The sequence below is a fragment of the Carcharodon carcharias genome, chromosome 27 (genome assembly GCF_017639515.1).
Source record: "Carcharodon carcharias isolate sCarCar2 chromosome 27, sCarCar2.pri, whole genome shotgun sequence".
Classification (NCBI taxonomy): domain Eukaryota; kingdom Metazoa; phylum Chordata; class Chondrichthyes; order Lamniformes; family Lamnidae; genus Carcharodon; species Carcharodon carcharias.
Window position 1 is genome coordinate 3,218,986 of NC_054493.1, and position 26,994 is coordinate 3,245,979.

Sequence of the window (26,994 nt, forward strand, 5' to 3'; positions counted from 1 at the left end):
TTTTCTTTTTAACACACCCGGGCGGGGCACATCGGATCTTTAAAGGGGCATCTTAAAAAAAAAGAGGAGGTGCTTCTGAGGCCATCTCTCTGGAATGACAGCCCCCACCCCTGGCGTTCATGACAAAGCCTCTTGGGATGCACTTGCCGCCTTCCCCAGATGAGCCCCCTCTCTCTCTCTCTCCGTTTTGGCCGGTCCACGAGCGCAGGACTCCGGTGAGCTGACAGAAGTGGGGGGGGGGGGGGCTTTTGCGGACGTCCCTGAAGCGTTCCCGCTGTGCCGCTGGGAGTCCTCTGCCGCCCACTGAGCTCCGGGTCGAGAGCAGTCGCTTCGGGGGGGAGTCAGGCGACGCATTTCTGACGATGGCGCCTCGCTGCTGGGGAGGGTTGCAGTCAGAGCTCTTTCCTCGCCACCAGATCTGGAGAAGCTCATGCGGAGGTCCCGCCGGTGGTGCTTCTGCTGTGCCTGGAGGCGCCTACGAGGTTGTCCGAGCCTCCAAAGCTTATATATATATAGATATATTATAGGGCTGGGATCGCTGCTGCCTGGTAAATTGTGACCATCCTCTTGTGGACGTTGGGGAGAGAACCAATATAGGCAAATAGCAACCCAACAGTGCCAAGGTCATCCCTTTTTTCAGCCGTGTTGATTTGGGGAGGTGGGGGAATGAATGTTGGGCTGCAGAGACAACTCCCGTCTCCCTAACAGAGAGCCAAACCGATTCAATCTTCCAGCCCTGACAGGTTATTCTGCTTCCCCAAATCATTTCTTGCAATGATTCTTATACCTTTCCTTCCAAAGTGGGCACGATGTGTCCTTAACAAGATTGTACTGTCCTATCAAAATCCCCCTTTATTTTTGCATCAGGTGTGGCATGCTGTCCTATCAAAATCCACCCTATCCCACTCTCCCTCCCCCCACCCCCCTTTATTTTCTCAGTGTGCGTGGCAAGTTTGGCACCCGTCCCTGGTTGCCCTTGGACTGGGTGGCTTGCTCAGCCAATTCAGAGGGGTGGTTAAGAGTTGCTGCGGGTCTGGAGTCACATGGAGGCCAGACCAGGTAAGGAAAAGATGGCAGATTTCCTTAGCGAACCGGGTGGAGCTTTTGCAACAGTTGATGATGGTTGTTGTGGTCACCGTGACTGAGACTGGCCTTATCTTCCATAATTATGAGTTGAATCCAAATTCCACCAGTTGCCCCCACCCTCCCCAGTCCGAGGATTAGTCTGGGTCTCTGGATTACTCGTCCAGAGACATTACCACTTCGCCACCTGCAGCATCCCCCCACCCCACATTTAAACTACAATTGTCCTATGAAGCATCTTCATTCTGCGTTCAAACTATATTAGAGACTCCTTGACGTTGTCTAAACTTTCCGCTCTTTGTGAATGTTGCACATATTCATCAGTAAACGGCAGCTCTCTTTCCTGGTCTCTTCAGTTGCTGACTTCTTACGATGAAGAGTGCAGGAGGGAATGCCAGGAGCAAGCACCAGGCATACCTAAAACCGAGGTGAAAACCTGGTGACGCTATAGCACAGGACTACTTGCGTGCCGAACAGCATACGCAGCAGGTGAGCTGATGCTCCCACAACCAACAGGTCAGATCTAAGCTCTGCAGTCCTGCCACATCCAGTCGTGAATGGTGGTGGACAATTAACCAACTCACTGGAGGAGGAGGCTCCACAAATATCCCCATCCTCAATGCTAGAGGAGCCCAGCACATCAGTGCCAAAAGATAGGGCTGAAGCATTCGCTACAATCTTCAGCCAGAAGTGCCGAGTGGATGATCCATCTCGGCCTCCTCCGGAGGTCCCCAGCAACACAGATGCCAGTCTTCAGCCAATTCGATTCACTCCATATGATATGAAGAAACAGCTGAAGACACTGGATACTACAAAGGTTATTGACCCTGACAATATTCCGGCAATAGTACTGAAGACTTGTGTTCCAGAACTTGTCGCACCCCTAGCCAAGCTGTTCCAGTACACCTACAACACTGGCATCTACCCGGCTATGTGGAAAATTGCCCAGGTATGTCCTATACACAAAAAGCAGGACAAATCCAATCTGGCCAATTACCGCCCCATCAGTCTACTCTCCATCATCAGTAAAGTAATGGAAGGGGTTATCGACAGTGCTATCAAGCAACACTTGCTTAGCAATAACCTGCTCACTGACGCCCAGTTTGGGTTCTGCCAGGGCCACTCAGCTCCTGACCTCATTACAGCCTTGGTTCAAACATGGACAAAAGAGCTGGACTCCTGAGGTGAGGTGATGGTGACTGCCCTTGACATCAAGGTAGCATTTGACCGAGTGTGGCATCAAGAAGCCCCAGCAAAACTGGAGTCAATGGGAATCAGGGGGAAAACTCTCCGCTGGTTGGAGTCATACCTAGCACAAAGGAAGATGGTTGTGGTTGTTGGAGGTCAGTCACCTCAGCTCCAGGACATCACTGCAGGAGTTCCTCAGGGTTAGTGTTCTCAGTCCAACCATCTTCAGCTGCTTCATCAATGACCTTCCTTCAGGTCAGAAGTAGGGATCATAAGGTCAGAAGCAGTCTATGTCCAAATGCAGCAAGACCTGGACAATATCCAGGCTCGGGGCTGACAAGTAACATTCGTGCCACACAAGTGTCAGGCAATGACCATCTCCAAGGAGAGACAATCTAACCATCGCCCTTTGACGTTCAATGGCATTACCATCACTGAAACCCCCACTATCAACATCCTGGGGGTTACCATTGACCAGAAACTGAACTGGACTAGCCATATAAATACTGTGGCTACAAAAGCAGCTCAGAGGCTGGGAATCCTGCAACAAGGAACTCACATCCTGTCTCCCCAAACCCTGTCCATTGTCTACAAGGCACAAGTCAGGACTGTGATGGGATACTCCCCACTTGCCTGGATGAGTGTTGTGGAAATGCACAAACCTGGAACTCCCTCCCTAACAGCGCTGTGGATGTACCTACACCCACAGGGACAAAATCCTGGAACTCCCTCCCTAACAGCGCTGTGGGTGTACCTACACCACAGGGACAAAATCTTGGAACTCCCTCCCTAACAGTGCCGTGGGTATACCTACACCACAGGGGACATCTAGAAGGACAAGGGCAGCAGACACATGGGGAACACCCACCACCTGGAAATTCCCCTCCGAGCCCCTCACCATATATCGGCCGTTCCTTCACTGTCGCTGGGTCCAAATCCTGGAACTCCCTCCCTAACAGCACTGTGGGTGTACCTACACCACAGGGACAAAATCCTGGAACTCCCTCCCTAACAGCACCGTGGGTGTACCTACACCACAGGGAACAAAATCCTGGAACTCCCTCCCTAACAGCACCGTGGGTGTATACACCACAGGGACAAAATCCTGGAACTCACTCCCTAACAGCACTATGGATGTACCTACACCACATGGGACAAAATCCTGGAACTCCCTCTCTAACAACGCCGTGGATGTACCTACACCACAGGGGACAATGGCACCAGGTGGGACACTCATTCAGAGAACCGGAGAGTACACAATGGGCCGAATGGTCCCCTTCTGAACTGCAACACTTCCCTGATTCATTCATTCCCTAACGAAAGCCCTTCTGTACTGTACGACAGGACACTTCGCAAGAATGCCAACCATAAGGGGAAAAAACCCAACAATTTATATTGCATGGGAAGAGTATGCTGATTGGTGGAGGCGATGCCATGGAGGATGCACCAGTGACGGTGATTGACAGTTAACTGCCAAGCACTGTCTGAAGTCTAAACCAGGCAGCTTGCCACTGATTGGTCAAAGCATTGTCCTGAGGAATGCACCAGCGAATGGCTGTCACTTATTTTGTTGAAACAGGCGTGCTACCAGTTCGTAAACAGAAAGGTGCTTTTGATTTTTTGATTTCCCCCTTTATCAGCACATGTTCCCCAACCCTTCGGTTTGGAGTGATCCCCACAGTAAACTCAAGGTAAGGTATAAATAAGAGGGGTAGCTTATTTCACACACACAAAATGCGGGAAAGGGTTTTGTGGCGTCCACCTCTTTTTAGGTTCACACAGTAAAAGAGGGACAAGGGAATGAAAGGGGTTCAGGGCATGTGGGTACACGTTCTTTCTGTCTGCAAAGTACAGGGTCCTGTGTATTAGTACACGTAGTTTCCTGCACATGCAGTCTTCGGGACATATGGCCTACCTACCCAGCATCACACCGGCACTGTGCTTTCTCCCTGGCAACGCCTCCAAAAGAGTCCAATCGGGACTCTCTTCTCATCTAGTGGAAATTGTTTTTTTTTTCCCCCTTATATTGACATTCTTGCAAAGCGTCCTGATGAGTGCAAGACCGAAAGCTTCGACACGTCCCTTTTCTCAGCAATACTCTCAAGTTCTGGTACTTCCGAACGACTACTTTTATATCTGAGACAGAGGTACGACGTAGAAATCCTTCTGCGAGATGTCACGTTCTGAACCCGGCACGTTATTCCGCTACGCTGTTGTGGACGGGAGGGAGTTTAATTTGGAACAGCCCCGATTTCTCCACTCGCTGCCCGTTCATAAACGCTTCTGATTTCTCCCCGGTGATTGACAGTTAACTGTCAAGCACTGTCTGAAATCTAAACCAGGCAGCTTGACGCTGGTTGGTCAAGGCATTGTCCTGAGGAATGCACCAGTGAATGGCTGTCACTTATTTGGTTTAGCTGAAACAGACGTGCTACCAGTTCGTAAACAGAAAGGTGCTTTTGATTTTTGATTTCCCCCTTTGTAAGCGGGGGCACATGTTCCCCAACCCTTCGGTTTGGAGTGATCCAAACCTCTATTAATAACCCCACCGCAAACTCAAGGTAAGGTAAAATGAGAGGGGTAGTTTATTTTACATACACACACACACACACACAAAAAACGCAGGAAGGGGTTTGGTGGTGCCCACCCCTCTTCGGATTCATACAACAAAAGGGGGAATGAGCGAATGAAAGGGGTTCAGGGCAAAAGACCACGAACAAAATGGGAATTATGAGTCCAAGAGTCCAGAATCAAAATCCATCGGAGAATTCTTTCACAAGAGCTCAGCTTGCTGAAGACCAGTGGTGTTAAAGATTCGCATTTCCGGCGGTGTTGATGTTCCCAGGTGAAGTAGATGCACGCGGAGGTTGAATCAGTTCAGTAGGTGGTAGTACAAAATCTTCCCGGCAGAGTCAGGTGAGACGGAGGGTGCCAGTGGTCCGAACTGGCCGGAGCTTGCTTCCGTTTGGCCTGCCCGTCAGGTGTTAAAACAGCAGACTGAAGACGGAATCCGAAATTATGTGCAATTATCGCAATTCAAATAGCTCAAGTCTCGGTCATGTGACAGGTTGGTTTCGGGTCGAGCTATTCAGCTAACAAGGCCCCTCCCCCCTGGTTAAAACCCATGGTGTTTTGAGCAAGTCATTGTAGAACCATTAGCACAACGTTGGAGACGAGGAGTCAAAGATCGCTCTGCCTTTGTCCGTAACTGGTTGGTGCGGACATCTTGTCTACTGTCCTTTGTGTTGGCTTGGATGGAACGTTTACACCTTGCAAGGGGTGTTACTATTGCAGGGGTTTGGATGTGTTAACCTCTGTCCATTTCTAAGCTGCTCAGAGACTTCCAGAGCTCCCATCATGTGGTCAGCAGTGGTCATCATTTGATCAATCCGGCCATTTGTCCATTTGAAAAGAAGAGTAACAATTTTATAAAGTAGCCAGTGAGTAACGTAAGTGAGACACATTGTGCGGGTGACTGATAAATCCTAGAGAGTTGTATGATGGGTTTTTTTGTTGGTTTTGTTGGGAGACAGGAGGCTGAGGGCAGCCTGGATCGAGGTGTGCAAAAGGACGAGGGGTCCAGGAAAGACTTGTTTCCTGTAGCGGGGAGGTCAATCGTCAGGGGGCACAGACTTAAGGTGATTGGCAGAGCGATTAGAGGGGGCATGAGGGAAAACCTCTTCACCCAGAGGGTGATGGGCTGCCTGGATCGGTGGGCGAAGGCAGCAACCCTCAACACGTTGAAAAGGCAGCTGGATCTGCAGCTGAAGGTGCTGTAACCTGCAATGGTTACAAAACCGGTTGCCGGGAGGTGGGATTAAAACGGGCGGCTTGTTCCCCCCCTCCCACCAACCCCCCCACCTCCTCCAGCTGGTGCAGACACGATGGGCCGAATGGCCTCTTTCTGGGGCCGCGCAACTTTCCCCCGGTTCGAGGGTAGTTGCTGGGATTCTTGGCACGCTCAGGATTACTCGGACAGTGCTGTCCAATCGCCGAGCTGTTTGATCGGATCCGTCAGCTGTGGGGCGGACGGCACATGTACCGGGCATCGCGCCCGCACTTAAATTCACACGCCACCCGCCGGTACGGTTGGCAGGACATCTTCCTGGCTTAAGACTCATCGGTTTGGGCTTGCAATGTGGCTCACTTATACTTGCTACAAGGTGCCTATGTTCACATGCAAGGGACCTGGCCAGGCGTTGGGCATTTTTAAAGATCGGCGGGGGTGGGGGGGGACAATAGATCCCCGGCCGATTGTCCAAGTCGACATCTCAACCCCACCCGCGGCCAGCGTCCTTTTCTGAGGTAGTACAAAGCCTTCCCTCGGAAATTTGGTATTCTTGTAGCTGTCCTGATGAGCGCAAGGTGGAGAGCTTCGACAAGCACGCCTCCTTTCTCGGCGGCGCTGAGAATCAGCTCCCGCCGGGTAGAAATCGGAGCAGCCTGTCACTTGTGAAGCTGCTGGTGTTTCGTCAGGTAGGAGGAGCGGGTGAAGCCCTTGCCGCACTCAGAGCAGGTGAAGGGCCGCTCGCCGGTGTGCACGCGCCGGTGGCTCAGCAGGTTGGAGGCCTGGGTGAACCCTTTGCCGCAGGCGGAGCAGGTGAAGGGCCGCTCGCCGGTGTGGACCCGCCGGTGCCGCCGCAGGTTGGAGGCCTGGGTGAACCCTTTGCTGCACTCGGGGCAGGCGAAGGGGCTCTCGCCGGTGTGGACCCGCCGGTGGGCCAGCAGGTCGGAGGACTGGGAGAAGCCCTTGCCGCAGGCCGAGCAGGCGAAGGGCCGCTCCCCGGCGTGGGCCCGCCGGTGCCGCCGCAGGTGGGAGGACAGGGTGAACCGCTTCCCGCACTCGGGGCAGGCGAAGGGCCGCTCCCCGGTGTGCAGCCGCTGGTGGGCCAGCAGGCTGGCCGAGTCGGGGAAGCCCTTGCCGCAGGCGGAGCAGGGGAAGGGCCGCTCGCCGGTGTGGAGGCGCCGGTGGCTCAGCAGGTTGGAGGCCTGGGCGAACCCTTTGCCGCACTCGGGGCAGGTGAAGGGCCGCTCGCCAGTGTGGACCCGCCGGTGGGTCAGCAGGTCGGAGGCCTGGGCGAACCCTCTGCCGCAGGCCGGGCAGGTGAAGGGCCGCTCGCCGGTGTGGACCCGCTGGTGCCTCAGCAGGGCCGACGACAGGGAGAACCCTCTGCCGCAGGCCGGGCAGTCGAAGGGCCGCTCCCCCTTGGCGTGGGTGGGCCGGTGGGCCTCCAGCTCGGAGGGATGGCCGAAACCCCTCCTCCTCCCGCGCTCGCACGGCCTCTGGAGGTCGGCGGGGCGGGCGTCCGGTTTGTCCGCGCCGGGGGCGCCGCTCCCCCCCACTTCCATGTCGTCTTCGGGCCCCGGTGTGAGCCGAGCGCCTCCGCTGGATTATCTGCCCGCCGTTGGGCAACTCAGTAGCACCCTGCTTCCCCCCTCCCTCGCTCTGGCCCCTCTCTCTCTCTCTGAGCGGGTGGCTCTCTGTTCTCTCAGCTCCCACCCTAACACCGCCAGCAGCCCTCCAGTCAACGGGCCAGCCCTGTCCTCCGAGCCATCCGCCTCAAACGTTAATTCTGCTTCTCTCTGCTCGCGGATGCTGCCGAGACCTCCCAGCCACCTCTCCTCCTCGTTTCCGCTGACTTTCGTCTCTTCTCTTCCCGTGGAGTACAAATTGTTGTTTGGTGTCCTGATGAGTTCATCAAGTTTTTTTACTTGTTTTTGCCCCTACCCAGCCGCCCCACTTCCCCCCACCACCCCCCCACCCCTTTCCCTCCTCTCTCTCCCCCCTGTTGAAATCAGTCTCTTGCAGGGCGCCGCCGTCCCTTTAAAAAAAATCACGAGCCAACCCGGGGAGGGGGGCACGGCGTCCCTTTAAATATGCAGATCACCTGCCGTGCGCAGCGCGCAGGCTCAGTCGACTCCAACCTGCCGGGCCCGGCGCAGACTCAGTCGGCTCCGCCCAGCCGGGGCCGTCAACTGCGCCTGCGCGCTGGGCTCCGAGTTGGGGCGGGGGAGAAGGCGGCCGTTGAGGAGCCCGAATGGCCACGCCCTATCCCCTCCCCTCCCCCACCCCAACAAAACCGAGTGAGGGAGTGGGCTGGGAGAATGGTCGGGGGGGGGGGGGTTAGCGGAGAGAGAGGAAGGGAATGAAATTAAAAGACAAACCCTCAAGAGTCCGACCGGGACTAACGGCAAATTCCAGCGGACCAGATGCAGCGGGCCCTGCGCAAGAGCAGGGCCCACGTGATCCCCACCGAGGGGGCGTGGCCGGAGCGGTGACTGGCGGTGCGCTCCGGCCAATCGGGTGAGCGAGCGGGCTGGAGGACCGAAATAGGGCGGTGGTGGTGGCGGGGTGGGGGGAGAGACGCCGGGTCCTCCAACCAATGGGAGGGCGCGGCATTGGCGAAGGATGGGTTCGATGCCCAGGTGCGTGCTGGGTGGCCATTGTGACGTGTGTTGGAGGTGGGGGGGGGGGGGGGGAGGTCGGTGAGTGACGTGCGCTCCCACCAATAGAGGGAGCGGAGGCGCTGGAGGACCGAGGGGGGAAAGGAGGGTCCTCCAACCAATGGCGGGGCGTGGAGCTCAGGTGCTCTCCCCAGGTGAGTGCAGGTAGCTAGGGACAGGCAGGTACAGGGAGACTGGGGAACCTTAGGGCAAAGATAATAAACATAGAATGGATGCTTATTCATAGATAAGCAGCAAACAATATAGAATGCAACAATTAGAGTCACACAGCACAGAATCAGGCCCTTCGGCCCATCGTGTCTGTACTGGCCATCAAGCCCCAATCTATTCCAATCCCATTTTCCAGCCCTTGGCCTGCAGAGACCCCCTTACCTCCTATGCCGTGGCATTTCGAGTGCACATCCAAATACTTCTTAAATGTTACGAGGGTATCTGCCTCTACCACCCCCTCGAGCAGTGAGTTCCAGATAACCCCCCCCCCACCCTCTGGGCGAAATAATTCTTCCTCACATCCCCTCTAAACCTCTTGCCCCTCTCCCCACTTACCTTAAATCTACGCCCCCCCCCCCCCCCCCCAGGTTATTGACACCTCCGCTAAGGGGAAAAGTTTCTTCCTATCTACCCCATCTGTGTCCCTCATATCAAGCCCCCTCCCCACCTCAGCCATCTCTGCCTGAAAGAAAATAACCCTGGCCTATCAACACCTTCCTCTCTGCTCACCGTCCAAGGGCCCAAACACTCCTTTCGAGTGCACTTCCCTCAACTTAGTCTACTGCATTCGCTGCTCCCAATGCGGTCTCCTCTACATTGCAGGGACCAAACACAGACTGGGTGACCGCTTTGTGGAACACCTTCGGTCGGTCCGCAAGCATGACCCAGACCTCCCTGTCGCTTGCCATTTCAACACTCCACCCTGCTCTCTTGCCCACATGTCCGTCTTTGGTCTGCTGCATTGTTCCAGTGAAGCCCAACGCAAACTGGAGGAACAGCTCCTCATCTTCCGACTAGGCACTTTACAGCCTTCCGCAATGAATATTGAGTTCAACAACTTTAGATCATGAACTCTCTCCTCCATCCCCACCCCCTTTCCAATCCCCCTTTTTTTTTCTTTCCTAATAATTTATATATATTTTTCCTTTCCCACCTATTTCCAATCTTTAAAAATATATTTCCATCCATTGTTTTATCTCTACCTTTTAGCCTATTTCGATCCCTTCCCTTCACCCCACCCCCACTAGAGCTATCTGTACAAACCCCACCCCACCCCACCCCCACGAGGGCTATCTGTACCTTCCCCCCACCCCACCCCCACTAGGGCTATCTGTACCTTCACCCCACCCCACCCCCACTAGGGCTATCTGTACCTTCACCCCCACTCACACTAGGTCTATCTGTACCTTCACCCCACCCCCACTAGGTCTATCTGTACCTTCACCCCCACCCCCACTAGGGCTATCTGTACCTTCACCCCCACCCCACCCCCACTAGGTTTATCTGTACCTTCACCCCCACCCCCACTAGGGCTATTTGTACCTTCACCCCCACCCCACCCCCACTAGGGCTATCTGTACCTTCACCCCCACCCCACCCCCCGCTAGGGCTATCTGTACCTTCACCCCCCACCCCACCCCCACTAGGGCTATCTGTACCTTCACCCCCACCCCACCCCCCGCTAGGGCTATCTGTACCTTCACCCCCCCACCCCACCCCCACTAGGGCTATCTGTACCTTCACCCCCACCCCACCCCCGCTAGGGCTATCTGTACCTTCACCCCCACCCCACCTCCACTAGGGCTATCTGTACCTTCACCTCCACCCCACCCCCACTAGGACTATCTGTACCTTCCCCACACCCCACCCCCACTAGGGCTATCTGTACCTTCCCCACACACCACCCCCACTAGGGCTATCTGTACCTTCCCCCCACCCCACCCCCACTAGGGCTATCTGTACCTTCACCCCCATCCCACCCCCACTAGGGCTATCTGTACCTTCCCCACACCCCATCCCCACCACCACTAGGGCTATCTGTACCTTCACCCCCACCCCACCCCCACTAGGGCTATCTGTACCTTGCCCCCACCCCACCCCCACTAGGGCTATCTGTACCTTCACCCCCACCCCACACCCACTAGGGCTATCTGTACCTTCCCCCCCACTAGGGCTATCTGTACCTTCACCCCCCCGCCCCACCCCAACTAGGGCTATCTGTACCTTCACCCCACCCCACCCCCACTAGGGCTATCTGTACCTTCACCCCCACCCCACCCCCACTAGGGCTATCTGTACCTTCCCCCCCACCCCACCCCCACTAGGGCTATCTGTACCTTCCCCCCCACTCCACCCCCACTAGGGCTATCTGTACCTTGCTCGTCCTGCTTTCTACCCTTAATTAGCACATTCCTTTAGATAATATCACCACCTTCAACACCTCTTTGTCCTTTTGTCTGTGACATGTCTTGGTTATCTCCTCCTATCACTGGCCCTCTATCCAGCTCTACCTGACCCACCCCACAACCGCCCCCCCCCCCCCCCCCCCCCACCCCTTAAACAAGCTTCTATTTCACCTCATTTCTATTTTTACTTAGTTCTGTTGAAGAGTCACACGGACTCGAAACGTTAACTGCGTCCCTCTCCGGCAGATGCTGCCAGACCTGCTGAGTTTTTCCAGCTATTTTTATTTTTGTTTTGGATTTCCAGCATCCGCAGTTTTTTTTTAACTTTTATCCCGGCCAATCCAGCCTCTCTTCAAAGCTGAAACGCTCCAGCCCAAGCAACTTCCTGGTGCACCTCCTCTGCAGCCTCTCCAGCGCAATCACATCCTTCCTCTAGTGTGGCGACCAGAACAGCGCAGAGCACTCCAGCTGTGGCCTAACCAGTGTTTTGTACAGCTCCAACATCACCTCCCTGCTCTCGTGTTCTGTGCCCCGGCTAATAAAGGCAAGTATCCTGTATGCCTTCTTAACCACCTATTCTACCGGTGGTGCTGCCTTCAGGGATCTATGGACATGTACATCAAGGTCCCTCTGTACTTCCCACCAATCATTGTGAACACTTCAGTACCTGTTACCCACATTATCCATAGCCCCTTATGCTATTGTTAATCAGAAGTCTATCAATCTCTACCATAAACACACTCAATGACTGAGCTTCTACAGCCTTCTGGGTTAGAGAATTCCAAAGATTCGCAACCAAGGAAATAAATTTCTCCTCTTATCGGTATTATGTGGCTTCCCCCTTATTTTGAAATGGCGTCCCCTGCTTCTAGACTCCCCAACCAGAGAAAAAAAATCTTACCTGCACCTCCCCTGTCTATTCCTTTAAGTATTTTGTAGGTTTCAGTGAGTTAACCTCTCATTCTTCAAAACTCTCGAGAATGCAGGCCCAGTTTCCCCAGTCTCTCTTCATAAGACAGCCCACAATCCCCGGAACAAGTCTGGTGCACCTCTGTTGCACACCCTCTATGGCAATAATATCCCTTCTAAGTAGGAAGAAACTTAAGCAAGGAGTCGGGAGGGCTAAAATGGGTCATGAAATGTCATTGGCAACCCAGGATTAAGGAAAATCCCAAGGTCTTTTATACATAGGTAAAAAGCAAGAGGGTAGCCAGGAAAAGGGTGGACCCTCTCAGGGACAGAGGTGGGAATCTGTGTGTGTGGAGCCAGAAGAAATGGGAGAGATTCTAAATGAATACTTCTCATCAGTATTCACCAAAGAGAAGGACTTAACGGTCGATTTGTCTAGGGAAGATAGCTTGGATCATGTTGAGATCAAAAAAGAGATGTTAGGCTTCTTGAAGAGTATTAAGGTGGATATGTCCCCAGGGCCAGATGGGATCTACCCCAGAGTACTGAGGGAGGCAAGGGAGGAGATTGCTGGGGCCTTGACAGAAATCTTTGTATCCTTACTGGCTCCGGGTGAGGTCCCAGAGGACTGGAGAATGGTCAATGTTGTTCCGTTGTTTAAGAAGGGTAGCAGGGATAATCCAGGAAATTACAAGCCGGTGAGCTTTACGTGAGTGGTAGGGAAATTATTGGAGAAGATTCTTCATGACAGGATTTACTACCATTTGGAAGCAAATGGACATATTAGTGAGAGGCAGCATGGTTTTGTGAAGGGGAGGTCGTGTCTTACTAACTTGATGGAGTTTTTCGAGGAAGTGACAAAGATGATCGATGATGGAAGGGCAGTGGATGTTATCTACATGGATTTCAGTAAGGCCTTTGGCAAGGTCCCTCATGGCAGACTGGTACTGAAGGTAAAGTCGCATGAGATCAGAGGTGAGCTGGCAAGATGGATACAGAACTGGCTTGGTCATAGAAGACAGAGGGTAGCAGTGGAAGGATGCTTTTCTGAATGGAGAGCTGTGACTAGTGGAGTTCCGCAGGGATCAGTGCTGGGACCTTTGCTGTCTGTAGTACACATAAATCATTTGGAGGAAAATGTAACTGGGCTAATTAGCAAGTTTGTAGATGACACTAAGGTTGGAGGAGTTGCAGATAGTGAAGAGGATTGTCAAAGGATACAACAGGATATAGATCGGGTGGAGACTTGGGCGGAGAAATGGCAGATGGAGTTTAATCCAGACAAATGTGAGGTAATGCATTTTGGAAGGTCTATTATAGGCAGGAATTATACAGTAAATGGCAGAACCCTTAAGTGCATCGACGGGCAGAGGGATCTGGGTGTACAGGTCCACAGGTCACTGAAAGTGGCAACGCAGGTGGATAAGGTAGTCAGGAAGGCATATGGCATGCTTGCCTTCATTGGCAGGGGTATTGAGAATAAAAGCTGGGAAGTCATGCTGCAGCTGTATAGAGCCTTGGTTGGACCGCGTGTGGAATACTGTGTGCAATTCTGGTCGCCACATTACCAGAAGGATATGGAGGCGTTGGAGAGGGTGCAGGGGAGGTTTACCAGGATGCTGCCTGGTCTGGAGGTTATTAGCTATGAGGAGAGGTTGGAGAAACTCGGATTGTTCTCACTAGAGCGACGGAGATTGAGGGGCGACTTGATAGAAGTTTACAAAATTATGAGCGGCGTGGACAGAGTAAATAGTCAGAAGCTTTTTCCCAGGGTGGAAGAGTCAATTACTAGGGGGACATAGATTTAAGGTGAGAGGAGAAAGCTTTAGAGGAGATGTGCGGGGCAAGTTTTTTACGCAGAGGGTAGTGAGTGTCTGGAATTTGCTGCCAGAGGAGGTGGTGGAAGCAGGTACGATAGTGGGGTTGAAGAGGCAGCTTGACAAATACATGAATAGGATGGGAATAGAGGGGATAGGGACCCCGGAAGTGCAAAACGTTTTAGTTTGACGGGCAATATGATCGGCGCAGGCTTGGAGGGCCAAAGGGCCTGTTCCTGTGCTGTACTTTGCTTTGTTCTTTATATAGGGACCAAGGCTGCATGCTGTACTCCAGGTGTGGTCCAGCTAAGGTTCTGTGCATTTGGAGCAGGACTTCACTACTCCTGTACTCAAATCCTCTTGCAATAAAAGGCTAACATTCCATTAACATGTTAGCTTTCGGTGACTTGCGGACGGGGACACCCAGGTCCCTTTGTACATCCACACTCAACAGGGTTTCAGCTGTTCAAAGCCACAAACAGAAAGGTCCAGGTTTCTCCTGGAGTGGTGTGCTTAGGGCATGATTTCAAAATTCGCAGATGATACGCAGATTGGAAACGTGTGTCAACTGTGATGAGGATTGTCTTGAACTTCAAGAGGACAGAGGCATGTTGGTGGATTGGGCAGACAAGTGGCAGATGAAGTTCAATGCAGAGAAGTGTGAGGTGATTTGTTTTGGCAGGAAAGGTATGGTGAGAGTATAAAGTAAAGGGTGAGCCTCTAAAGGAGATGCAGGAACAGAGGGACCTTGGTGTATATGTACATAGGTCATTGAAGATGGCAGGGCATGTTGAGGGAGCAGTTAATAAAGCATGTAGTATCTTAGTCTTTATTAATAGGGGCATTGAGTACAAGAGTAAGGAGGTCACTTTGGACTTGTATAAGACACCAGTTAGACCTCATCTGGAGTACTGTGCCCAGTTCTGGGCACCATACTTGAGGAAGGATGTGAAGGCATTGGAGAGAGTACAGAGGAGATTCACAAGAATGATTCCCGGGATGAAGAACTGTAGCTATGAGGATGGATTGGAGAGGTTGGGACTGTTTTCCTTGGAGAAAAGAAGGCTGAAAGGAGACTTGATAGTGGTGTTCAAGATCCTGAGGGATATGGACAGGGTAATTAGCGTGAAACTGTTCCCACTCAAGAGAGCATCAAGGACTAGAGGGCACGGATTCAAAATAATTGGCAAAAGGAGTGAATGTGATGTGAGGAAAAGCTGTTTCACTCAGAGAGGGTGATTGGAGTCTGGAACAAACTTCCTAAAGGGTGGTGGAGGCAGGTTCAGTCAAGGTATTCAGAAGAGAATTGGACTGCTATCTGAAAAGACAGAATGTGCAAGGGGATAAGGCAGGGGAGTGGGACTAGGTGGAATGGCTCTTTTCAGAGAGCCAGTGCAGACTCGATGGGCCAAATAGCCTCCTTCTGCACTGTAAAGATGCTGTGTATTCCCTTGCTGTTAGTCCTCCCAAAATGCAATTAAAGTGTTTTACATATATATATATATAATTAATAAATAACATACACAGACTGGGTGACTGATTTGCAGGAACATCTCCGTTCAGTGAGTGTGACCCGCTTCTGCACCACCCCCCCCCCCCCCCCCACCAAGCCACCAGTCACTTTGCCACCTCAATGCATCACCCCGCTCTCACGCTGACATCTCTGTCCTCGGCCTGCTGTAAATGTGGCAGAGAAGCCCAAACGCAAGCTGGATGAACGACACCTCATCTTCTGCTGAGGTGCTTGGCAACCTTCTGGACTCTCAGTTGAGACCAATGACTTCAGGCCCCTGAACTCTGCCCTCCTTTTGGATTTCGTTGTCCCCTCACGCGCCAGTCTGTACCTCGCTCTTGTGCTCTTACCGAATACCGTGTACAGTATTGGTCTCCTTATTTAAGGAAAGGTGTCAACGCTTTGGAATGGGCTGGTTGTCTTATGAGAAAAGGTTAGTCAGGCTAATCTGGAGTGCAAAGGGACTTGTGAGTCCAAGTCCAGGATTCTCTTATGGTTAACTTGCAGGTTGAGTTGGTAGTTAGGAAGGTAAATGCAATGTTGGCATTTATTTCGAAGGGACTAGAATATAAAAGCAGGGATGTGCTGCTGAGGCTTTATATAAGGCTCTGGTCAGATCACATTTAGAATATTGTGAGCAATTTTGGGCCCCGTGTATCTCAGGAAGGATGTGCTGGCCCTGGAGAGGGGTCCAGAGGAGGTTCACGAGAACGATCCCAGGAATGAAAAGGCTTTAACGTATGAGGAACGTTTGAGGACTCTGGGTCTATACTCGGCGGAGTTTAGAAGGATGAGGAGGGGGGATCTGATTGAAACTTACAGAATACTGAAAGGCCTGGATAGAGTGGGACGTGGGGAAGATGTTTCCATGAGTAGGAGAGACTAGGACCCGAGGGGCACAGCCTCAGAGTAGAGGGAAGACCTTTTAGAACAGAGATGAGGAGAAACTTCTTTAGCCAGAGAGTGGTGAATCGATGGAATTCATGGCCACAGAAGGCTGTGGAGGCCGGGTCATTGAGTGTATTTAAGAGCGAGATAGATAGGTTCTTGATTGGTAAGGGGATCAAAGGTTACGGGGAGAAGGCGGGAGAATGGGGTTGAGAAACTTATCAGCCATGATTGAATGGCGGAGCAGACTCGATGGGCCGAATGGCCTCATTTCTGCTCCTATGTCTTATGTTCTTATGGCATCGCTGGAGTTTGGGAGAGAATAAGAGGTGACTTGATTGAAGCAAATAAGATCCTGAGGGGACTTGACAGGGTGGATGTGGGGGAAGATGTTTCCCCTCTGGGGACAGATGAGAGAAAGGGGCCACTGTTTAAAAATAAGGGCTCGCCCTTTTAAGACAAGAGATGGGGAAAGATTTTTTTTCTCTCAGAGGGATGCGAGGCTATGGAACTCTCTTCCTCAAAAGGTGGTCGAGGCAGAGTCTAAGAATATCTTTGACGCAGAAGTAGATAGCTTCTCGATAAGGGGTAGGGGGGCGGTGAAAGGTTACTGAGTGTAGGCAGGGATGTGAAGTTGAGGTTGAAATTAAATCAGCCCCATGATCTTATTGAACAGCGGAGGAGGCTCAGGGAGCAGGGTGGTCTACTCCCACTCCTACGTTCGTATTACCTTCAGACAATAGCACTGACCTTCCTTCCGCTATTAACACGCACTTGGACCAATGCTTTGCTTCCTTGAGTGTACTACCGTTCCCACTCTTTGCTTATTGTTCCGTGACATCTTCGTCATTTAATCTCCTCGGCCCTCTAACCTATCCCTGACCTGCTCTTTTGCTGCACTCGCCCCTCCCCCTCCCATTCCCAACAGTATAAAACCCATCGCATTCCTCCCTCTCAATAGTTTCGAACAAGAGTCACGTTGGACTTGAAACATTAACTCCGTTTTTTTTCCTCTCTCCACAAATGCTGCCAAGCCAGCTGAGTTCCTCCAGTGCTTCCTGTTTTTAATCCAATGAATAATACATTGAGTGTAAATCGGTAAATCTTTAAGGACAACGACGATTCCCCTAATTCCTGCAAATCCTTTGCCATGTGGGGACTCCAGGTCGCTCCCCGTGACCCGGGGCTGCGGTGAACGACTTCAGGTGCTCGGACCCCGGACACAGGGTCCGAGGTGACGGGGGCCCGAGTCACTGCGGGGCTGGGAGTCCAGCTCCTGGGAGGCAGAACCGCAGCCCCACCCCGCAGGGAAGGAGAGACTGCGGGAATAGGAAACGGGGAGGCCGGGGTAGGATGAGGCGGGCAGGGGCAGCAGCGGGACCCTCCATGGTGGTGGGGGGGGGGGGCAGGAGGGGAGGGGAACATGGCGCTTTCAAAGTGACGCTGAGGGCGAGCGCGCCTTCAAGAGCATGTCTTCAAGATGGCACCTCGACAGAGCTGGGACCAAGCCCCTCGCGGGTAGGTCAGCTAGCGCTTCGGGGAAGGGTTCAACTTAAAATTTACCAGACGTTGGCCTTCCTTCCAACGAGGCCACTGAAACATTTCCTGCACTTATTCGTTGTCCCGTGTGTTAACAGTCCCGGGTGAGATTTGTTCCGAAGCGGTGAGGGACCAGTAAATCTCTTAAGTAGGTGGGAGTTGAAATCACGGGTACTCACGAAGCAAATAAAGCCACGAGGTTCCACAGTTTTCAGGCGGAAGATGTTTTACTGAACAAGAGCCAGCCACGCAAACGATCGACGCTACCCGTCTTACGCTCCAACATCCGGAATTAACATGAGGGGAAAACATGGATTAGCAGGCAAACCGTGGTCGAACACACCACAAAGTGCACGTTAAGCGGCAGACACAACTCAAGCACGTTCCACAAATTTCTCAACGACCCACCCAGACATCGACAAGCCATAAAAACTCTTCGTCGTCTTGTCTTCCCCCACCCCAGGGATTTCAAGCTCTTCTCTTTCAAGGATCTAGCTAGCCCCTGGCTTCCCTCAAAAGCCACTCCTGTTCACCTTCCTGCTTCTTCTTTGGTCTGCAAATGGCTGTCAGGCAGCAGGACTCAAGCGTGGAATGCCCCTTGCTACTGCTCACCGCCCAGCTGCTCAATCTCTTCTCCTGAGACTGCGTCCACACTGGATTCTCACAGCAGGACTCAGGCGTGGAATGCCCCTGCTACTACTTGCCACCCAGCTGCTCAATCTCTTCTCCCGAGACTGCGTCCACACTGGATTCCCGCAGCAGGACTCGGGCGTGGAATGCCCCTGCTACTACTCGCCACCCAGCTGCTCAATCTCTTCTCCCGAGACCGCGTCCACACTGGATTCCCAAGGTGGCGCCCCCAGCATCTAATCACCCAGCGCCAGCCCAGCTCCTCTTGATCAGAGCCCTACTGCTCACTGGAGGGTTCATGTTAAATTTGACAGGGTGATGGGCAAAACTATTGCTCCTTCACTGGGCTCGCCTAAAGAAACATTTGCCCCGTTCATTCCGGTTTGCCTTCCAGAAGCTGTTACGTTGGAAGTTCGGTTTTAATAACGCCGGAAGGTGGGAATGATACACGGCATGTGGCCTGAGGTTATGGTCAGCCCGGCACTGATCCCTCCCCACTCTCTGTGCTATTATTTCACAGGAGCTGGACAGCTTCCCACACTTGCCCCGAGGCACCTTCCAATCGGACTCATTCACCGCGGCTGTTATTGGGCCTCGAGTTTAATCTGCAAAGACTGGTGGTGGTAGGTCAGAAGATGGGACAGAATTTAGAAAGCGGCAAAGAATGGCAAAAAAAAGTTAAGGAGGAGGGAGAAATGACCAGTTCGAGAGAAAGCCAGTGAGAAATATCGAAGAAGAGAGCAAGAGTTTCTACCAGTATTCAAAAAGGAGAAAAGTAACTAAAGTGAGTGTGGGTCGTCTAGAGAGAGAGAGTGAGTCTGGGAAATAAGGAAATGGCGAAAACATCGAACAGACATTTTGTGTCTGTCTTCACTGTAAAAGACACAACTAACAGTCCGGAAATACTTGTAATCCAAGAGGTGAAAAGGAGGGAGATATTGCTGAAATAAGAGACATGTCAAAGCTTTCCCTCTGGCGCTCACCAGGACACTTCGCAAGAATACCAACATAAGGGGAAAACAACAATTTATACTGCATGTGAAGAGAGCGCTGATGGGTTGGGAAGCGGGCTCTGATTGGCAGAGGCGCTGTCGCGGAGAATGCACTGGTGATAGCGGCTGACAGTTAACTGCCGAGCATTGTTTGAAATCTAAACTCGGGCAGCTTTACCCCGATTGGTCAAGACGTTGCCCTGAGGAATGGGCCGGCGAATGGCTGTCACCTATTTTGTTGAGCTGAAACAGGCGCAGTGTGTGTGTGTACCTGTTCTTTCTGGCCTGCAAAGAACAGGGGGTGAACGTATGTGGCTTCCAGTACGGGCAAACGCCCCACACCGCGGGCCCGACCGATTGTCAGCGTAACTCTTAGCGCACCCAGGACTATCGAGCAAATATCGTCCGATCGCAGGATCGCCTCTGATGTCGGACACTGGGTTCTGAGTCTCGCAAGCATGGGCTGGGTTGGGGACGGGTCGGTACCCCACAAACAGCGGCTGGAAGGTGTCATCGGGATGTACGGCCTATGTACCCAGCTCCACACTGGCACTGGAATTCACACACCACGTTAACTCATTTGCGTGACAGGCAGGACTTCCGTTTGGGTCAATGGCAGCTTCCTGTTAGTGGTGAAGGCCACACTCGCACTGCTACTGCATGGTGGCAGTGTTGGGCAGCTGCGGAAACCCGGTACTCCCCGTCTCGATATTTCCAGCCGGCCTCGCCCGTTGCTCCCAATTTTTTTGAGATACCTTACCCAATCTGAGCTAGACAGGGCACCTTTCAGAGCCGAAAGCAGCAGCCTTGGCACCCCCCTCCCCCCTCCCCCCCCCCCGACACACGACGTGAAATGGCGTGATCGGGGAGCCATTATCCTCTAGGGATGCCTTCGCGGCGGGAAGGAACCGTGTAAGACGCAGGTTAGGCTGCGAGGAAGGGCGTGACTGCACCGGAGAAGGGTGCAGAGGAGATTCACCAGGATGCTTGCCTGGGCTGGAGGGTCGGAGCTAAGAGGAAAAGATTGGATTGGCTGGGGTTGTGTTCCTTGGAGCAGCGAAGGTTGAGAGGGGACCTGATAGAGGTATGGAAGATGTATGAGGGGCGTAGATAGTGGGGGGGGGGTTAGGAAGGCACTTGTTCCATTAGTAGAGGGGGTCAATAACCAGGGGGCTTGGATTTAAGGTGAGAGGTAGAAGGCTAAGAGGGGGGAGTTGAGGAGAAATTTGTTTCACCCAGAGGGCGGTAGGAGTCTGGAACTCACTGACCGAAAGGGTGGTTGAGTCAGAAACTCTCGTAACGTTCAAGAAGTATTTAGACATTCACTCGCATTGCCATAGCCTCCAGGGCTGTGGGCCTAGCGCTGGAAACGTGGGATTAGTGCGGTCTGATCTTGGCTGACCGGGCTGGACAGTGACCTCCTCCTGCGCTGTACACGTCCAAGAGTCTACTCTGGAAAGCTCCCGTCGGATTGTAAATTAGCCAAAGCCACTCCCCTTTCCAAGGAAAGGAGGGAGACAGAGAGCAGGGAACTCCAGGCCAGTTAGCCAAGCGTCTGCTGTCGAGAGAATGCCGGGAATCTAATATTAAAGGAGGCTACAGGAGGGCACCGGGAAAATATTAATGCAATGGGGCAAGAGCCAACCTGGTACTGAGCCAAGGGGAAAAAAAATCACCCTTAGCTAACTTATTTGAGGAAGCGGCAAGCGATGTGGATAAAGGGGAACCTGTAGATGTCGCGGTCCTGGATTTCCGCAAGGCGTTCGAAAAGGTGCCACGCCAGAGTATTGGCGGGGATGGAGGACTGGCTAGCCAACAGGCAGCAGAGAGTGGGCACAAATGGGGCACTTTTCGGGATGGTAAGCTGTAACGAGTGGGGTGCCCCAGGGATCGGCGCTGGGGCTTGAACTGTTTACAATCTGTTATCCATGAGTTGGACAAAGGGACCAACGGTATGGCTATTAAGTTTGCTGGCAACACAAAGATAGGTAGGAGAGTATGTTGTGAAGAGGACACAAGGAATCTGCAAAGCCACGTAGAGAGGTTCAGCGTGTGTGCCAAAAACGAGCAGATCGAGTATAATGTAGGAACTTGTCCAATTCGCCAGTAAAGCAAGTATTATTTGAATGAGGTTCAATGGGCATCACCATCACTGAATCCACCCCACTATCAACATCCTCAGGGGTTACCATTGACCAGAAACTGAACTGGACCCAGCCATATAAATACTGTGGCTACAAGAGCAGGTCAGAGGCTGGGAATCCTGCGGAGAGTCACTCACCTGACTCCCCCCTCAAAGCCTGTCCACCATCTACAAGGCACAAGTCAGGAGTGGGATGGGACACTCCCCACTTTGCCTGGATGAGTTGCAGCTCCCACAACACTCGAGAAGCTTGACACCATCCAGGACAAAGCAGCCCCGCTCAATCGGCACCCCATCCACAAACATTCACTCCCTCCACCCACCGACGCACAGTAGCAGCAGCGTGTGTACCATCTACAAGATGCACTGCAGCAACTCACCAAGGCTCCTTCGACAGCGCCGCCCAAACCCACGACCGCTACCATCTAGAAGGACGAGGGCAGCAGATGCGTGGGGAACACCCACCACCTCCGAGCCCCTCACCATCCCGACTTGGAAATATATCTGCCGTTCCTTCACTGTCGCTGGGTCAAAATCCTGGAACTCCCTCCCTAACAGCGTCATGGGTGCACCTACACCACAGAGGACAAAATCCTGGAACTCCCTCCCTAACAGCGCTGTGGGTGTACCTACACCACAGAGGGGACAAAATCCTGGAACTCCCTCCCTAACAGCGCCGTGGGTGTACCTACACCACAGGGACAAAATCCTGGAACTCCCTCCTTAACAGTGCCGTGGGTGTACCTACACCACAAAGACAAAATCCTGGAACTCCCTCCCTAACAGCACCGTGGGTGTACCTACACCACAGGGACAAAATCCTGGAACTCCCTCCCTAACAGCACCGTGGGTGTACCTACAACACAGGGGACAAAATCCTGGAACTCCCTCCCTAACAGCGCTGTGGGTGTACCTACACCACAGTGGGGACAAAATCCTGGAACTCCCTCCCTAACAGCGCCGTGGGTGTACCTACACCACAGGGACAAAATCCTGGAACTCCCTCCCTAACAGTGCCGTGGGTGTACCTACACCACAAAGACAAAATCCTGGAACTCCCTCCCTAACAGCACTGTGGGTGTACCTACACCACACAGGGGACAAAATCCTGGAACTCCCTCCCTAACAGTGCCGTGAGTGTACCTACACCACAGGGACTGCAGGGGTTCAAGACCACAACTGTACACAATACTCCAGGTGCAGTGTCACCAAGGCTCTATACAAATGCAGCAAGGCATCTTCATTCCTCATGAGAAAGGCCAACATACCGTCTAAGTGCTCGCTGCATCTTAGCTTTCAGTGACTCATGAACAAGGACACCCAGCTCCCTCTGGACGTCGGCACTTCCCGACCCTCTCACTGTTTAGGAAACATTCTGTGTTTCTCTTCTTCCTACTAAAGTGGATAATTTTCCAGGTTATATTCTGTCTGCCTCGTTCCTGCCCACTCGCTCGGCCGGTCCAAGTCTCCTTGAATCCTCTTTGTATCCCCCTCACAGCTTACATTCCCACCTCGTTTCGGGTCATCTGGAAATATTGACAGGGATGGTGAACAGCCAGGGGCCCAAGTGCTGAACCTTGCGTTACCTTACGAGTCACCGCCTGCCAACCTGATCGTGACCCATTTATTCCCACTCTCTGTTTTCTGACTCTCAACCGATCCTCAATCCCATGCCGAGATATCACCCCCCCACCCCCAACAATCCCATGAGCTCGTTTCTTTGCTCACCTCCTGGCGGGGCCTTATCGAGCTCCTTCCGGAAATCCAAGTACACCACATCCACCGGTTCCCCCTTATCTATCCTACTAGTGATGTCCTCAAATAAAAAAGCACCAACAGGTTTGTCAGAGGTGATTTCCCTTTCAGGAATTTATTGTTTCCATCGATTCGTTGACCTTGGTGCGAACGACGTGTGCAATCGGATGGAGTGCCTTTAATTCTGCCTTTTTAAGCCTTGGTCCGTATTTTGACTCTGTTCGATGCTGGCTGTTCGCTTTCGCTGCTGCCCACTGTCGTTTACCCTCCCCTAGACGGCGCTCGCAAGTCTCTCCGTGACGATATCATGCAGTCCTGCATCACCGAAGCACTGCGATCACGTGTGGACTCGCTGGTGGGTCAGCAAGTGGGACGACTGAGTGAAGCCCTTCCCACACTCGGAGCAGATGAAGGGCCTCTCCCCGGTGTGGACGCGCCGGTGCCTCAGCAGGTTGGAGGAGCGGGTGAACCCCTGCCCGCAGGCGGGGCAGGTGAAGGGCCTCTCGCCGGTGTGGACCCGCTGGTGCCTCAGCAGGTTGGACGATCGGGTGAAGCGCTTGCCGCAGGCCGAGCAAGGGAAGGGCCTCTCCCCGGTGTGGACGCGCTGGTGCTTCAGCAGGTGGGAGGACTGGGTGAAGCGCTTGCCGCAGTCGGAGCAGGGGAAGGGCCGCTCCCCGGTGTGGACCCGCTGGTGCTTCAGGAGGTAGGAGGACTGGGTGAAGCCCCTCCCGCACTCGGAGCAGGTGAAGGGCCTCTCCCCGGTGTGGACCCGCTGGTGGGTCAGCAGGTCGGAGGAGCGGATGAACCGCTTGCCGCACTCGGAGCAGATGAAGGGCCGCTCGCTGGTGTGGACCCGCTGGTGGATCAGGAGGTAGGAGGACTGGGTGAAGCCCCTCCCGCAGGAAGGGCAGGTGAAGGGCCTCTCCCCCGTGTGGACCCGCCGATGGGTCAGGAGGTGGGACGAGCGGGTGAAGCCCTTCCCGCAGGCCGGGCAGGAGAAGGGCCTCTCCCCCGTGTGGACCCGCTGGTGCGTCAGGAGGTTGGACGAGCGGGCGAAGCGCTTGCCGCACTGGGGGCAGGCGAAGGGCCTCTCACCGGTGTGGACCCGCCGGTGCACCCGCAGGTCGGACAACTGGGCGAACCCCTGCCCGCACTGGGGGCAGGGGAAGGGCCGCTCGCCGGTGTGGACCCGCCGGTGGGCCAGCAGCTCGGAGGACTGGGCGAATCCCTTGCCGCAGGCCGAGCAGGGGAAGGGCCGCTCGCCGGCGTGGGCCCGCCGGTGGGTCCCCAGGTCGGAGGCGCGGGCGAAGCCCCTCCCGCACTGGGGGCAGGCGAAGGGCCGCTCCCCGGTGTGGCCGCGCCGGTGGGCCTCCAGCTCGGAGGGGTAGCCGAAGCCCCTGCCGCAGTCCCCGCACCGGCACGGCCGCTCCCGGCCCCGCCGGCACCGGTGCCTCTTGAGGTCGGCGGGCCGCCTGAACCCGCGTCCGCAGGCGGGGCAGGCGTTGGGTGGGTCCGTGGCGGGGGCGCCGCTCCTCCCCCCCCCACCACCATCACCACCACCACCTTCCATGTTGCCGACGGTCTTCGGGCCCCGGTGGGCGGAGAGGGCCGGACGGGCGGAGGCGGATCTGGAACCTTCTCTCTCCCTCTCCCTCTCCGTGTTCGGCGTCGACGATAGCCGCAAAAGAAACTGTAGGAGGGGAATTCAGAGCAGACAGTTAATTAACTTCACCTTTAACGTTGCTCCCAAACCTGTTTAATCTTCCCTCTTTCTCTCTCTCTCTCTCTCTCTCTCTCTCTCAGGGTGTCACTGTCCCTTTAAATCACCAGTGAAGACAGGGGCAATGGCCCTTTAAACAGGCAGATCGCCTGCAGAGGGCCGCCGCGCATGCCCAGTCGGCTCATACCCGCCAGCCCGCCCGCCGCGCATGCCCAGTCGGCGCAAACCCGCCCGCCACGCATGCCCAGTCCCCTCGGAGCCAGGCGCTCCCCCGGGGGGGGGGGGGGGGGGGAGAGGGGAAGGCGCTTGCGCGTTGGCTTCTACAGGGAGAGGGGTAGGAGGACGGCGCTAAGGCCCGAAAGGCCGTCGGGGAGACCGTGTTTTGCCCCGCGAAAACCGAGAGAGTGCGAGCTCGGAATGGTAGGGGAGGGGGGGGGAGAGGTGGGGGCGGCGTTCGTTGGAGGTGCCGGAGGGGAGAGGCTCAAAATGAAAGACAAACCCGGTGGAGTCGGAACAGGACGAACGCAGGGCCGGGCCTGGGCAGGCCGAGCACGTGATCTCAGGGGTTTGGAGGGGTGGGGGCGGGGTGGCGTGACTGACGTGATCTCTGACCAATCAGCGGGAGAGGGAGCGGAGGAGGGTGGGGCTGGAGGACAGGCGGCCGCTGAGCGGTGGGCGGGGTGAGCGCCTTGGCTCCTCCAATCAGCGGTAGCCGCCCCACGTGGGCGGGGTGTGCATGGCGCCGTATGTGTCCCCCCCCACCTCCCACCCACCCATTGTGACGTCCGCACAGAGGCGGTCAAGGAACGCGCACTCGGACCAATAGGCGAGACGGGAGAGGACGGGGATTGGGGGTGGGGCGCCTGGTCCGAATGATGGGCAGCGGGCGCCTGAGACCTGGGTCGTGGGGTGGAGGAGCGAGGAGGGGTGGGCGGGGCAGGGCTGGGGGTGGGGGGGGGTGGGTTTAGTAACCGCCCCCCCCCACCCACCCCGGTGAGCGGTGGCCGCGCGCTCTGCGCACGCGCGGCCGCCTCGCTTGCTCGGGAGGAGGATGACGGATCGAGCTCGCGCAGGCGCACTGGCCGCCGTGGCTGACCGAGGGAGCTCTCGAGCATGCGCACTGGGCACTGAGCAAGGACATCCCAGACCTGCATTGCCCTGGCGCCTGTCACAGCACCCCCAGGAAATCCCAAGGCCTCACCGCCCCTCCCCCCCCCATCCTACCCACTTAAGGGCCCATGAAGGGCTTTCCAAACCATAGCCACCCTTGCTTGATGGACAGCGTGGCCTCGTGGCCATTTTGTGCACAGCAGGATCCCACAGAGAGTTCCACTGACCACGGCCCGGGTTCAGCCGCTCACGAAGCGGGGTGGAGGGGAATCGGACACGGACCTCCGGACCCCGGCGAGAACCCCCATCCCTGCCGTACGTAACGCCGCTGGAGCGCAGGGTGGGTGGCCGCAGTGCAAGGAGGCCATTCTGCCCGTCCCTACTTGCCCTCTTTTCTGAGGGGCCGTTAAGAGCCGAGCACGTGGCTATGGGTGGCAGATGTCCTTCCCTCTTGACTCCATTCACCTGAGACCGTACAAAAGTTACAGCTCGGTAGGAGGCCATTCAGCCCATCTTGTCCATGCCAGCCTGAGGACACCCAGGGCGCCCTTCCTAATCCCGCCTCCCTGCACCCGTCCCCGCAGCCCTGCAGCTTACAGCGCTTCAGATGCAGATCCAGGTACTTTTTAAAAGAGTTTAGAGTTTCTGCCTCCACCAAAACCTGGGCAGTGAATTCTGGACCCCCACTACCCTCTGCGTAAAAAAAGTTCCTCCTCATGTTCTTCCCCTTACACCTTCCGCCACTTATCCTGAATCTATGTCCCCTGGTTCTAGAATTCTCCACCAAGGGAAACAATTTTATCCCGTCCAATTTGTCTATTCCCCTCATAATTTTGTCCACCTCAA

At 54.5% G+C, this 26,994-nt stretch overlaps 1 protein-coding gene across 1 annotated transcript; it reads right to left on the reverse strand.

Moving 5' to 3' along the window:
• Positions 1 to 6,140: 6,140 nt before the first annotated feature.
• Positions 6,141 to 25,595, reverse strand: LOC121270198 (gastrula zinc finger protein XlCGF26.1-like). Its single transcript, XM_041175508.1, has 4 exons — positions 25,538 to 25,595; positions 23,660 to 25,008; position 23,584; positions 6,141 to 7,476 (listed from the first exon to the last, which is right to left on the reverse strand). The coding sequence occupies exons 2-4, from the start codon at positions 24,886 to 24,888 to the stop codon at positions 6,718 to 6,720; spliced, it is 1,989 nt and encodes a 662-aa protein (XP_041031442.1). The 5' UTR covers positions 24,889 to 25,008; positions 25,538 to 25,595; the 3' UTR covers positions 6,141 to 6,717.
• Positions 25,596 to 26,994: the final 1,399 nt, after the last annotated feature.

Excerpts from the sequence above, each read along its gene's own strand:
- LOC121270198 (XM_041175508.1), bottom strand. The coding sequence starts at position 24,888 with ATGGAAGGTGGTGGTGGTGATGGTGGTGGGGGGGGGAGGAGCGGCGCC.